General features: G+C 42.4%; 1 protein-coding gene across 1 annotated transcript in view; it reads left to right on the top strand.

The window, feature by feature from the left end:
* The window catches only part of THOC2 (THO complex 2), a 58,140-nt gene extending 50,624 nt beyond the window's left edge, over positions 1-7,516 (top strand). The window contains exons 37-42 of the mRNA XM_027645150.1: positions 1,931-2,068; positions 2,402-2,471; positions 2,550-2,707; positions 3,332-3,408; positions 3,512-3,559; positions 6,660-7,516. Of these exons, the coding sequence (XP_027500951.1) occupies positions 1,931-2,068; positions 2,402-2,471; positions 2,550-2,707; positions 3,332-3,408; positions 3,512-3,539 (471 nt within the window). The 3' untranslated portion in view covers positions 3,540-3,559; positions 6,660-7,516. The remainder of the gene's footprint in view (positions 1-1,930; positions 2,069-2,401; positions 2,472-2,549; positions 2,708-3,331; positions 3,409-3,511; positions 3,560-6,659) is intronic.
* The last annotated feature ends 7,283 nt before the right edge of the window (positions 7,517-14,799 follow it).

Here is a 14,799-nt window from a genome sequence, read left to right as displayed (position 1 = left end):
ATGTACTTGTTTGGGGAAGGGATGGCATATTCAGAAGCCTGTAAGATATGAGTTCAGCTTCCACTGAAAGTTTAGAAGTCTAGTGCTGTTGTCTGCTTATAGGCTTGCTTTTTTTTCTTGCTTGGCTCATTTTCCAGAGGCAGACCATGGAAATGTTGGTTTACATTGCAGGTTATGAAATAAATGGTGCCAGACTTGAGTTAGGCTTGTGTTTATTCTTCTTTGTCATTTGCCCAAGTTACACAATGTACAGCAGTGCCCAAAATTTGATGTGGTTTCAGTTGGCAGCACATCTAGAAGCAAGTTGATAAAACTTTTCTTGTAAAGCTGGGGAAGATGGATGTAGTTTTCCAAAACTCTGCATTGGAATGGTTAGAAGAGCAGTGGAACCTATCGTGTACAGCCATGAGAACATAAGAAATGGAATAGGAGAAAGCAGAGCTACGTGTTTGTTTTCTCACGTGGAAATCATCTCTGGGAGACAACTGTGAATGGAGCTCCTTAGAGAAAACGTGTTTGCATGTCACTGTCAGCAAAGAAGGGAGCAAGGATAAATTTACTTGGAATAAGGAATAAGAAAAGAGGAGGAGTGAGGGAAAAGAACAAAGAGAAAGACATCCAGTGAAAGAAGTATTGAAGGTTCAATCTCTGTAAGAGGAAAATAAAATTCCAGTTAAGCAATAAAGGAAAACAGACCTAACATTGTCAGTGTGACTTTTAACATAGGACCAGTAACATCTGGTTTTGGTAAGTTAAATATTTACTGAAACTAGAGAAGAACAGGATTAATTAAATTAAAAGAATAAAGTTACTTGAAGTTCTAACTGGTTTGGTTCAAGTGATTTCTAGATTGTTCTAAAGTAATCTTTCACATACCTATTTCGTTGGTGTCCTTTTAGGTAAAGTGTCTCTCAAAAAATAAATATGGAGAGCATTTTAATAAGATATTTTTTTCCCAAAATAAAATCATTAGCTTATGGAACTGGAGAAAGATTAAAGTTATACTGATTTAAATCTGTGTGCTGCTATAACTTAAAACCAACTTCCCTTGGTATCTGATAGACTTACTTAAAATGTGCTCTTAATATTTCTTAATAAGATCTAACTTAAAACTGTATTCAAAAAGACAGATTTAGTGACTGTAATATATGTATTTATATAACATATGTACTACCTTCTATGTATATATATGTAATTATACATACATATATGTATATGTATATATATACAGTAGCATTTAAACTTCATCAAGTGTTACATTTGACATTACTGCAACTTATTTTCTGTTCTCCTCCCCTGTGACCCCAGTTTATATTCAAAATACTCAACTTTGTGAAACTAGTTTGTTTTACAGAGCTTATCAGAATTGGTTAGAAGAGACTGTGGAATAAATCTAGAACGCATTAGAGAAAAAAACAATTCTTATCTCTGTTCAGCTGGTTTTATCATTTGAAGTTTTGGAGTTAAATGAAAAGACACATTGTTCAAAGTATTGGTTTAAATACTTGGTTGATAAAGATTATTCCTTAAAAATTAATAATAGCTTGTTTAAGCAGCTGATTCCATTCATTCATTTCAGGCAAGATTGCAAGTGTTAACTCAGTCCAGTAATGTGCATATCCTGTTTCTGTAGCCCTGCTGTCTGATTTGTGTTCATGCATCCAACAGTGCTGGTGAACAGCATTGTGTGTATTTAAATAAAAGTGTTTCAGTTAAGAGAAAATATTCTTGAATTTCCAGTGTTGAGTCAATAAGCTGTAGATTAAATTACAGATGACAGGTTTGAACGTGTCTTCAATCACTTTTTGTTTTGCTGCTAAAATATTTATGTTTAATTTTGGTCTTTGAGCTAGATCTAATATGTTAGACTTTTTATTTACACATCTAGCAGTACATATTAATATTTGGTGATGTTGCCTTAATTTAACAGCACTACATAAACCACACCACTCCAACACTGTCCAAGAGTAAGGAGAGAGAAGTGGAGAAGAAAGATATGGACAAGTCAAGGGAGAGATCCAGAGAGAGAGAGAAGAAAGATGAGAAGGACAGGAAAGATCGAAAAAGGGTTGGTGATATTTTTAATGATCTAGTTTAGACAGCTGGTATATGCTTGGGAAGCCTTCTGTTCCAAGTCCTTGCAGTAATAATTGGCTGTACAGCCCATCTGAGTAGAAGTGACTCATATCAGAGCTGAGTTTTCTGTTCTGTTACTCTTTCAAAGGTCGGTTTACAGTAACGCATTCAAAACTTCTGCCCCTCAAAACCGACCTCAAGAAACTTTACACAAGATGTAACAACTCAGTTACGTTTTACATATTCAACAAAATGACACTATAAGCAGGTGCTACTTCAGGAGTATGTTTTAGTCTAACATCTGCATCATTGTATTTGGTGCCAGGATCATTCAAACAGTGACCGAGAGGTACCGCAGGATTCAACTAAACGACGCAAAGAGGAAAATGGCACAAGTATGTATTTAACTTTGTGTGTGTGTGTTTATTAGGCTTTTACTTGCCGTGGGTTACAACTTTCTGTTCTGTTTGTAGCTGGTTCTTCAAAACACAGCAAAAGTGAAAGTCCTTCTGATTCCCCTCGCTTAAATGAAAAAGAGAAGGAGAAAAACAAATCAAAATCTTCAGGAAAAGAGAAAGGTGATTCAATCAAGGCAGAAAAGATGGAGAAGAGTTCCTCTGGTAGCAAAAAGGTAAAATAAGCTGTTTTAATTTTGTTGATGTTTTTGTTGTTGTTGTTGATAGAACAAGCCCTTTTTTTTTTGTCCCCTTAATTTTATTGCTGCTTTATGGCCTAAATTCAAAAGATACACTGTGAATGTATAGGAAAACGCTTCTGAAACTTCTGATATCTTGTGGCTTTAAATATTTCACCAGTCACTCCTTGCAGGATAAATGGAGGACTAGTTAATTTTGGCAGTAACCAGGAGAATTCAGAACTTAGCCTTCAGGTTTTGAATAATCTAGAATATTTGCAGACTGCTGTAGAGAGCAAGTAGATAAAGCAGGCTTAACTTACATATAACCAGTCTGTAATTCAGATTTTCACATGCATGTGTCAGCACAGCTTTTTTTTTTGGTGGAAACAGGTAGGTTTGTTTTAGTTGTGTTTGTAAACCACCAAACAGTAGTTGCCAGTTTTAACTCTGGTGCCAGTGGTCATCAGAGAACTGGAAGAGGAAGTTAAAATCAAGTCACAGAAGCTGATTTTTTTTTTATTTTAGCTGTGTCCAGTTGTAATGTTAAATATTACAGTTCTAATCAGATTGTACAATGTGTACCATAATAAACTGTTTCCCATATGTGTATTTTTAAAGGAATCAAGACATGATAAAGAAAAAACAGAGAAGAAAGATAAACGGGACAGTGCTGGAGGGAAAGAAGAAAAGAAACAATATCCTTTTACACAGTAGTATTTCAGAAAATTACTGAAAATTATCTTCCTTTTATTATATGTAGTAAAATACATATATTTTTTTCCTTAACATTGAATCTACTCATAAGTCTTCAGACAAGCATAGATAATGAAGATTCTTTCAGTCAAGGTAAAAGATTTATTATTTACTTTGTTTGGTTTGGTATCTCCCATGGGTCCTGTTGACTGGTAAAGGATATACAGACAAAACAGCCTGAAATCACCAAGGGGGCTGGGTGGGGTTTTGGGGTTTTTTTGGTTGTTTTGTGGGGATTTTTTTGGGCTAATTGTGTTTTGGTGTTGCGTTGATTTTTTTGGGGTGTGTGTTTTTGGGTTGGTTTTTGTGGGTGGTAATTTTTTGGGTTTTTTTTTAAATTTCTACTCTAGGGGAAAAAACTTCCCCATCATCAGCACAGAGATTATATAGATGCTCAATTCTTTTTTTGGGGGGAAAAAAAAAGGCAGGAGGATGTGCTTTGTCAGGTCAGCAGTATTTGGTGGAGTTGCATCTTTGTTGCTTTATCCAAGAAAAGTTGCCATACCAAAAAAAGGGTGAATCCATGTGATCCTGAGAGTCATCAGTCTTCATAATCTGCCTGTTAATTAGGAGTGTCTTGCCTAATATGTTGTAAACTCAAGTTTTGTATCCTCTTCTTACTTAACAAAAGCACCAGCTTTTAAACCAAATTGTTACATAGTGTAGGAAGTCAGTTCAGTGTCTCTGCTTAATCTTTTATCTGATCAGATTTGAGGAGGAAGATAAAGGAAAACTTTGGCATAGAAGCATTGACTATTTAAAGAAAGAAAAGAAACTTCAGGGTGTTTTGGTTAACACATATTCAGACTGGATCTTTTGGAAAAGTCAGTTGTTCTTTGAAGTTGATGGTACCCTGAGTGTTTTAGGGTTTGGTTTTTTTCACACCTATGCATATATGTGGACTCTTATATTTTGTGTTACAGGTGTGAGGGTGGGATTTTTTCTCCTCTTTGCATTGAACCATTTTAAGAGTTTCCAAATATTTTGTTTTCAGTTATTTGGGAAGGACAATGCCCCAGGAAACTTAAAATTAGTTCACTTGACCTGTGCAACTTCAGTCACAGACTGCTATTAATCTTTCTACATAAAGCAGTGGAAAATTATACATTTTAAAAAGTGTGTTTATGTTGGGTAAGCATGAAAATGACTGATAGTATTCAACAAATATCAAAGAATGACTTCTTCCTCTCGTGATTTTCACAAATTGCCCAAGTGCTTTATAATTCTTGTGTTTGTTCTCCATTTAGAATTGATGAATCGTTTCTATTAAAACTTTGTAGACTCTATGAGCAGTCAAGAAATGAAGTAGAAACAATTTTTTATTCAGCCACACATTTTTCATGGTTTGAGGTTATTTGCTTTCATAGAATGATATTGAAAAACATATAAGACAGGCAGTTTTCCTTTGTGTCAGACAAACCAATACTGTTAGAGAGGGAAGTTAACATTTTTGAATACACACGTTCTTTGTCTCAGATTTTGAAGGAGAGTTGAGATGACTGAAAATTATTCTTTTCATGACTGTCTTGGCTGATCTGGAAAGTGATGCTACCACTTACAGACAGGATTTGCTGTGAGTCCCACTGAAAGATGGGGATATTGTGAGTGTGGTCAGAAACTCACAGTTTGCCCAGAGAGGTGAGGGGAGCTGCCACCCTTGGGGTACTCCAAACCCAACTTGGCAGGCCACAGCCCCGAGCAACTGCTCTAGTTCATTCTGCCTTTTGAGCAAGGATGTTGGACTGGAGAGTCTTCAGAGATCCCTTCCAACCTCATTGGTTTTGAAATTCAGTTATATGGATGTCAGGTTTGAGAATACTTAAGGCAAAATTTAGTGGTGAGATTTATTGGCTGTGGACTCTGAAATGAACATTGCTCCTTGTAGTGGTTGTCAGGGAAAGAGTGTGACATAGTCCCCAGTTCTTCTGTTTGCCTCTGTCTAACAGAGACCAAATCTGAAAGGTTTAAGTGCTTTGCTGTTGAAAATCCTTGTTCAAGAGGCCTAAGGATTGCAGGTTTGCTTACATAAACATAGGATGTTTTGATGAGGGTCCAACAAAACAAACTAGAAACGACATTTGAATTCTGAAATCCTTCAATGGTCTGGAAATGTCTTCTGGAAAAAGTCTCCACTCATGGATTGTCTCCTCAAAGAGCAAAGGGGGGCTTATTGCAAAAAGGGTCTCCTGTTCCATTTGGTGTCGTGGCTCCTTCACCCACTGAAGGTGAGGGCACATGAGGGGTTTTGGGTAACAAAGCACGTGCTGATACCCTGTGCTCTTTGAAAGGTGTTAGTAGCAGAAAGGATGAGAGTTCAGGTTATTGCTTCTTAGTACTAGTATTTTATCTTCTTAAAATGATGAAGATACTTCTGTGAATAGTTTCCAAACTGAAAACTATGAGCTTTCTGGAAAGAATTTAATGGAATTTTTTTGACTCTTTGTCCTTTATAGTCAGTATCATCTGATCACTGTGGATGGATCTGAATTTTTTCCCCATTTCTTTGAATGTTACTTTGGAAAAAAAAAAGGCAGTTTTGGTAGATGAAGTTCACTGCAGAGCACTTGCAGCTTCTTTAATAATAAAATGTGAAGTTTTGACTAGCAATTTGGTGTAAAGTGAGGATTGTCATCAGCTGAAAAAGCACAATTGTGTTTTGATGACTGTAAGTAACAAGTGCTCAGGTAAATGTCAGCTGCACAGTAGAATTCCCATCCAGCTGTGTAAGCTGGAGCATCTGGCCTGGAATACTGACAGCACCACATTGTGTGCACAGTGAAGTATGAAAAAGTGCTGTGTGTAGCAACACAGTTGTGGAATCTGGTCCTGTGCTCCTGTTTGTTAAGTCTTTAACATTCTTCCTAATGTACAATATTTCATTCACTGCATTTATTTCTTGCTTAATTTAGAGATAGTAACATTGTGAGGGGATCATACTTCTAAAAGAGTTTATACTTTCACAAATGACTACTTGTTTCCTATTTGTGTCTTTAAATTAGTGTTGCACTACTTACAATGCAGTGCTTAAGTTAATATAGTTCTTGCTGGGGAATAAACTAGAGTTAGAGAATGATGAAAATGGTCTTATTTCCCCCATCATTCTTTGAGTTGTGAATGGATCAAAATGTGAAGTTGTGAGATCAGCATTCATTTGAAAAAAATCTAATTCCAATTATGTATGCCTTTGTTGCAGGTGACATTGAAATGGGAAGATATCCAGCTGTGACCAGAAATGTATTTTCCAGAGTATAGATTGCACAGAAAATTGTGAATGAAGAGGACCCATCTGCATCTCCTTAAATTATTCAGTTCTCTGCTTTATTTCCCCGTGCTAAGGACTTAATTGTTAAGTTGTACATTACTGTATTTTTAACTTGTTGCTTAGTTTCTTACACATTTATTTTCAGTACCTGGCTGAAAGTGTTACCTATTCCATATTTTAGCACAATGTGCTGCAAACAAACAGTTGCCATAGTGCAAATGAGGTTTCATGTGTACATAGTTCCACTTAGTTTGTCGAAAATACTGCCTGAATTTAGTAATTCTTTCAATTTGAAATTGCATTCTTTTAGATGTTTGAAAACCACAAATAAACAGTTATTGAACCTTTTTGGATTTACCTCATTTAAACTCAGTTTTTATTTATTACTTGGCCTGTTTTTAATATCAGTAACTAAAAAACAAAAGTTAAGTGGGAGCACTGTTTTCATGCAATGCTTAGAGATTATTTGTATATTGTGTATAACGTTGACTTGTTTAAAGAAACAAAGAATGAGCCCTGTCCCATCCCAACCTAAACCTGTGCTCAGTTGTCCCTTGTCACACCTTTTGTTTGTCATGTTGTTTTTAGATTGATTGGAAATGCTCTCTTCAAAACTGAAATAAATTAAGTTTCAGTTACAGCTACAGGAGCTTTGTATTGCTGAACTTTAGTCTGAAGATTTCACAATGACGTTTTTAAAAAAAAAAAAAAGAATTTTTTTATCTGCTGAATTCTACTAGTGTAACCTTTTTTCTAAATAAACAATAGTTTTCTCAATGGGTCGTAAATCATTCTCTGTGTGGTCACTTCATTGCTTTAGGGATTATTATAAAAATTGGATATTAGTTGGAATTGTGGGTGGGTGGTTCCTGAATTTGCTGAGGAGCCCTCTGCACCTGTCTTTTAATAGAAGGGCTGGTTACAGAGTGTGGTGCCTACTGTGAAGTGACACACGTGTCAGGGTTTGCCTTCCTGCATTCAGTCAGGTTTATACCTTTCCTTTGAGGCATTTATCCCTCATCCAGAGTTCATTAAAATCTCCTCTTGGAGATTAAACACAGAGACTTACTTGTCTCTTAAATATTCTGAGGGTTTGGTTTGTTGGTGTTTTGGTGGATTATCCAGAGAAAGGGAACTTTAATCAGAAGTTGAGCATTCCTGGTGCTCTGTGCTTTCAGTAATCGGATTTGGGACAGAGGGGTGTTGTCTTGGTGGCTGTATTTGAAATACTGAATGTTAAAAAATATTAGTGCTTATAGACTTGATCAGTAACACTTGTGTGATTAGCTTTGTTCTGATTAATTAGAGGTTATTTCTGAGTGAATTGTAGAAGATTACAAACCCTTGCCCTGCAGTGCAAGGAAGACACAGACAAATTGGGAAGAGAATTGAGTAAGAGTTATTCAGCTCATTAGAGGTGAGAAAGAATTCCTAAAAAGGAGAGTAGCCAAGCTAAATGCTTAGACTTTTAATTAACTTATTAGGGCATTCTAAAATGAAATAATTCTATCAAAGTCACTCTAGTCTTTGGGATTTCCTGGAGTGCGAGAGGTGGGGCTTTGGCTGGGGCTGCAGCCACCAGCCTGCCCTGGGCTCAGGGCTGTCACAGTGAGGTGGGTGAACCTGGGCAGAGGTCACCCTGGCCACTGAATACAGCGTGACCTCCCAAAAACCAGGGGACTGTCTGGCATCCCACACACTGACAGGTGAGTTGAAACAATCATTTAAAATCTGGCTTTGAGGAACTGTGTACCTGCCCTGGCAGGAGGGTTCATCCCTCACCTGCTTTGCCCCTGATGTGGCAGGAGCAGTGGGGGGAGAGGAGAAGAGATTTGGGATGGGGATGCTTATGCTGACTCTGCCACTGGTTTGGCAAGTGCAGACACACCCACAGTAAACTGCCACAGAAGAGGGAAATAACTAAACTTCGTGAAAGATCATGCTGTGGCTGGGATAACTTGAGTGTGCTCTGCTATGTTCCGCTACAGGAGCAGTCTCACCAAGTTCCTGCCTACAGGAGGGTTTTCTACCTCAAGGAGATTTAAAAAAGAAAAAGGCGGTCATTCTGATCTTTCTATCCTACATGGATCTCTGCAGGGACTTGGCTTGCATGTGTGGAAATGTCAGTGAGGGCTTGGTGATGGGATTTGTAATTAAAGCACAGCTCAATGCAGGGGGCATGCCAGAGACATTGAGTGGAAAAAGTGGGGGGTCAGTGAGTCCCAGAGGGCTGGGGAAAGCATGGAAAGAAGGGGAGCTGGCCAGGTCGTTTAGCTGTTCATGCCACTGGCACACTAATCAACTTTATGTCCAGAGGGCCAAGAAGAATGGCATCCTGGCTTGGATCTGCAGTAGTGTGGCCAGCAGGACCAGGGCAGTGACCATCCGCCTGTGCTGAGCACTGCTGAGACCACACCTCAAATCCTGTGTTTGGCTTTGGGCCCCTCATGACAAGAAAGACAGTGAGAGGCTGGAGCAGGTCCAGAGAAGGGCAACAGAGCTGGGGGAAGGTCTGGAACACAAGTCTGATGAGGAGTGTCTGAGGGAACTGGGGATATTTAGCTGAAGAAAAGGGACCTTATCACTCTTCACAGCTACCTGAAAGGAGATTGTAGCCAGGTCTCTTCTCCCAGGTAACAGGACAAGAAGAAATTATCTCAATGCTCCAGTGGAGGTTTAGATTTGATATTAGGGAACAACTGTAAGGTTGATCAGGCATTGGAACAGGCTGCCCAGGGAAGTGGTGAAGTCACCATCCCTGCAAGTGTTTGAAAGGTGTGTGGGTGTGGCACTTGGGCACATGGTTTAGTGGTGATCATGGTAGTGCTGGGTTAAGAGTTGGACTTAATGATCTTAAATTTTTTCCAACCTAAGTGATTTTATGACTACATTTGAGAGGGTTGTGGGGAAGAACAAACAAGGCTGGGTTGGTGGTGGTCCTGGCCCATGGTCCTGGGGGAAAACCTGCACCCATTAATTAAGCCCTATCTGCTGTGATGTTCTAATTACTCTGTGTAATCTGCAGCATCTGTGATAGGTCACAGCTTCAGCTATTCCGTAATAAGGCATTTCGCCTCAACTTTGGCAAACTTCCCTTGTTTAAAGGGCAGGGGAATATTAAATAAACACCATTTATATTTATTTGCCTCAGATCAAACCGTGGCTCTTACATTAATTTTGCAGGATTTTTTGGGTAATTAGCCTGCTCAGCCCATATTTGGAATTCAAATCCAATATTTGTCGAAAGGCTTGGAATGATATTAAAAATCTGCTTCACCGAGGACAGGGGAGGGAGGGATAAACCCGAGGCTCGCTGAGTGCAGCCGTCCCCGGAGCGCGGCGGTGCCCGGTGTTCACCGCGGGCCGGGGCCGCCCAGGGCTCTGGCCGTGCCGGTCACAGGAGGCGGCGTTTCCCCCCATCCCGGCCGCTGCATGTCAGTGTTGAGCCGAGCACGGCAGCAGATCCCCCTCCCTGTTCCCTAATCCATCCTGACGTTACAGAATCATAGAACTGCTGGGATTGGAAGGGACCCTAAAGATCATCTCGTCCCAACGCCCTGTCATGGACAGGGACACCTTCCACTAGACCAGGTTGTTCAGAGTTCCATCCAACCTGGCCTTGAACATTGCCAGGGATGGGGCAGCCACAGCTTCTCTGACAACTGTGCCATTGCCTCACCACCCTCACTGGGAAGAATTTCTTACCAAGATCTAATTTAAACCTGTCCTCTTTCAGTTTAAAGCCATTCCTGCTTGTCCTATCCCTCCATGGCTTGGAAAAAATCTCTCTCCATTTCTCTCTTGTAGCCTCTTCAGGTACTGGAAGGTGCTCTGTCTCTCCAGAGCCACCTTTTCTCCAGGCTGGATAGCCCCAACTCTGGTCCTGCTTCCATAGGAGAGGGGGTCCAGCTTCATGGTCTATTCTGGACTCGCTTCAGCAGGTCCATGTCTTTATGTTGTGGCCCCAGAGCTGGACACAGTGCTCCAGGTGGGATCTCAGAAGTGCAGAGTAGAAGGAGTAGAATCACTTCTCTTGACCTGCTGTCCACAATTCTTTGTGATTCCGCCCAGGATATGGTTGGCTTTCTGGACTGCAGGTGCACATAAGTTATCCCACAGTTATCTCCTTTCCCTCACTGTCCACCGTGCCCCACTCTGCCCCTGCAGCAGGGACCAAACCCTTGTCCCCTCTCCCTGCTCTTGTGGCCCTGCCCCCAAACCTGCCTGCAGCAGCTGGCCCAGGGCCCAGGCACTGCTCTCCCACACTGCTCTGCTTTTATATTCCTTTAATCAATTTCTGGTGTTATATCACACCCTTCCCTACTTGTTACAGCGTATCAAGCATCTGCCATGTGCTCATTAATTGGTCAATTACTTTATTTATATGCTAAACATTATCTAAAGCACCAGTCATTATCAGCATCATGGCTGCAGTTTATGTTGTGCCTTTTTTTATAGGCTTTAAGTGCCTTACCCTCTCCTTGCCATCAAGGCTTGGGTTCTTGCCTGGACCCCGGTTAACCCTTTGTGGACCAGTCACCAGCTCAGCCCCATTCCTTGGCTCTGTGCAGGTCCCCACTCTTAGATGGCAGGTCCAGCCCTTCCTCAAGCTGTCTCCCTTTGGCTTTAGCTTGGTTTTTTTTCTGCTGCCTTCAGCTCCTCCATTCCTGAAAGCAGAATAAAGTAAGAAAGACGTGAAAACACAACAAAACAGATGACAGGAGAATCCCTGTAACTGTCTGCTGGGGCAGGCCAGGTGCCACCGCACATCCTGGTTTCAATCCTCATCTGCTGCTACAAATTAGCTCCAAGTTCACCTTGAGTGTCAGCTCTGCCTGCTTGCTTGGAGGTGTCAACAGCCTCTTCACCAGTGGGAAATGATTCTGGAAAGCCTCTGCTCTGCCTCGGCTCTGCTCTCCCCTGCCCTGTGCTCCACCACTTCTCATGGCACCTTCCCTGCTCCTGCTGCCCGTTCCTGCTCATCTGACTGTTGCTGTAGAGTGGGATCTTCTCCCCTTGCTCTGCTGTAAGATGTCCTGTCATCCTAAAATGCCACGATGGTATAAATAATTTAGGGTTAACACTTCAATGTTAGAAACAGCAGTAAATAAATACTTAGTGTGTGCAGGAAGGTTTCATTATCCTGCTCTTTGTGTCAGCCCAGGAGTCACCGCCACCCACCATGAGTCTGCCAGTGCCATGGTCATCCAGCAAAACCAGAGCTGCAGGTGCTTCCAGCGAGCTTGATCAACTCCATTAGGGAAGGGCAGAGGTTTTACTGTTATGCTGCTGTAAGGTGTGTATGGCAGCTCCTTTGCTCGGATTCCTCTCTGGATACCATGTGGTTTCTGGCTGCTCCCTGCCTTGTGGGGCAGCTGCTGCCAGTGCCTGCGCCTGGGGGAAGCTGGGAAGCATTTTTCTTGATGCTATTGTAGTGCTGATGCCACACTATAAACAAGTCTCATCAGTCCTTCTCAGACTGATGAAACAAAGACAAGGAAGCCCAGAGTCAGAGCAGGATTGGGATGTTGTGGGAGCAGGGGGGAATTTTAGCCAAATTTGTCTCCCCACAGGGCACACACGAGAGGTGTCCCATCGTGCTGGTGGGGCTTTGGCCTGAGGCTCCTGGGCTGGGCACGATGCAGCAGTGGCTGCCCTGACCCTGTTGGAATTAGCCCATGGTGAAATGCCAGCCTGGGCTCTTCCTGCAGCCCCAGTGCCACGGGGGCACCGAGCGTGGCTCAGCACAGCACTGGGCTGCAGGCACTGCTGCTCCTGGGGGCACTGTCCTCCCTGATACCAATTTTAGATGTATTATATTCTGAGCTAATATTACTTTGAAATTTATAATATCCATGCAAATATTATCTCTGTACTTAAATCCTTTAGGTTAATTGAATAGAGCTATCATTATCCAGATCTTGTTTATGTATTGCTGCCTGTAAAACAGAGCCAATTTTCCAGACTGAAATGATGAATATGAGAAGTAAAGACATTTCGTAATTTAATGTTGATATCCATGATGTATTATTATTTAAATAGCCATAAAGAATAATTATTTTTTAAAAAATAAATGTTGCAGTCCTTTGCACAAAACCTTTGAAGGAAAAACTGTGCCATAATGATACAGTATGGATTTTATTTTGTTGTCAGGTGTGCTCTGTACCGTGGGGAGGAGCTGCTATTGCTTTGGGTTTTTAGGCCTGAACTTTAACACTGTTGACATCCTTTTGCTCCCATTGATGACTTTGGAAACTGGATACATTACTCTGAATTTTTTCTTATATTATTCCCCCCCACCGAAGCCTAGAGACAAGGTCACGTTGGGGTGTGTTAGAGCCCAGTGTTCCAGGGCTGTGGTGCAGCCCTGCTGCCACTGCTGTAGCCTATGTAGTGAAGTCCAGGTTTTGGCCTGAAGTGCACTGCCCTTGTGACCCAAGGATGCTCTGGATTCCCTACAGCAGCAGCCTGGCCCAGAATCTGTTCCTGCCCCTCATCCCTGTGGTTGCAGTCCCATGTGGAGCCACCTCCCACCCTGTCCCAGCTGGCCAGGATCTCTCAGCTCACTCGTGCAGCTGTGTCTCTTCACCCTAATTGCTTTGTTTTGCCCGACTCAAATGTATTAGAAAACCTCAACGCTCATTTTGCAGGATCTGGTGCTTGGTGAGACCGTGGTGGGGCAGCACCACACCAGCTGCTTGTGCAGGGCCAGAATTGGCATCAGTCTGGCATTGCTGTTCCTCTCACACCCTCCCATCTCAGTGCTGGGGCTCAGCGGGCACATTAAGCCCTGCTCGCAGTGGCCCATTTTGGCAGGTCCCTGGGGGAGGGACCATTGGTCACCCCCGTGGCTGGTGCAAGGCTGTGTTTGGCTGTCAGGCAGCAGGGAGCAGGTCAAGACCGCTCTCGCTCTCTAGAAAACGCAGCCCGCCCACGTTTGCCTGGACGTTGAGCATGAAATGAAGGTTAAAGGACAGAACAATATTTTTTTCCATGCCTCCCTGCATTCATTGTGTGGGCACTTTACATATAAATAGGCTCGTTTCAGCACAAGCTCTCCCAGGGCCAAGGCGAGAAAGGCCCGTGTCCCTGCTCCCAGGGGAAGGGTGGCCCCCACAGAGCCCGGCGTGCCCAGCACAACAGCCTGCTCACACCCACAACCCGAAGCCTTTGTCCTTGTAGGATGTTTAGGGTCAAATAATTGCTGTTTATTTTTCTCACTTAGCCCTTGCTTATTTCTGAGCTTATTTTGCTGTTGCTGAAGCCTTTGCTGAAGACATGGTGGTGGTGGGCTCAGCCCGTGTCCCACCGTTGTGCTCACATAAAACAAGCACCAGTGGCTGGCAGCAGTTCCACAGGGATTGGGGCCAGGCTGAAGCAGCCCCATGGTTGAGACCAACTGCTGGCTGCTGGATGCTGAGCTGCAAAAGATACCAGTGATTGCCACGTATGTTTTTCCATTTGTTAATCCTGTTTAATATCAGGATTACTTCCTACAGTTCATAGTTTGTGGTGACTCGGAAAAACCATGCTGTGGATGAAGTAAACTCTAATTTATCGAGTTGGGATTAGTTGCAATGTTGGTGAAGGTTTTTCTTCAAAAAGCATTGCTGAAGAGGTGGGAATTGCAGGAAAATACATCTGTATAGTCACCACTTGAGGAATGTTTTTACCCACACTGCTGCCCACTGCAGGGGTAGAGCATCTCTTGCTCTGGCTGGAGCCCTGATGGTTCTCCCCTGCTCCTTCCCTGCTCCCCACAGGGTGCCCCTTGGACCTGGCCAGGATCAACCAGCTTCACTCATCAAGAAAACAATAAATTAGTTGGTTTGCAGGGTACCAAACCAGAAATATGCATTTCCCAGCAGTGTGGTGGGAGAAGCACTGGTGACACCCCTGAGGCCTGAGGCCAGGCTGAATGGGGCTTTGAGCAACCTCGTCTAGTGAGTTTAGGGTGGGGTGGTTGGAACTGGATGATCTTTAACGTTCCTTCCAACCCAAACCATTGGAGGGTTCTGTGGTAAATACCTGTGGAGCATCCCAGACTGGTCAAAGGGACAGCAGTAGGGAG

The sequence above is a fragment of the Corapipo altera genome, unplaced genomic scaffold (genome assembly GCF_003945725.1).
Source record: "Corapipo altera isolate COAL_440 unplaced genomic scaffold, ASM394572v1 65, whole genome shotgun sequence".
Taxonomy (NCBI): Eukaryota; Metazoa; Chordata; class Aves; order Passeriformes; family Pipridae; genus Corapipo; species Corapipo altera.
Note: the sequence above shows the minus strand (reverse complement) of the source record. Positions and strands in the feature narration are given on the sequence as shown.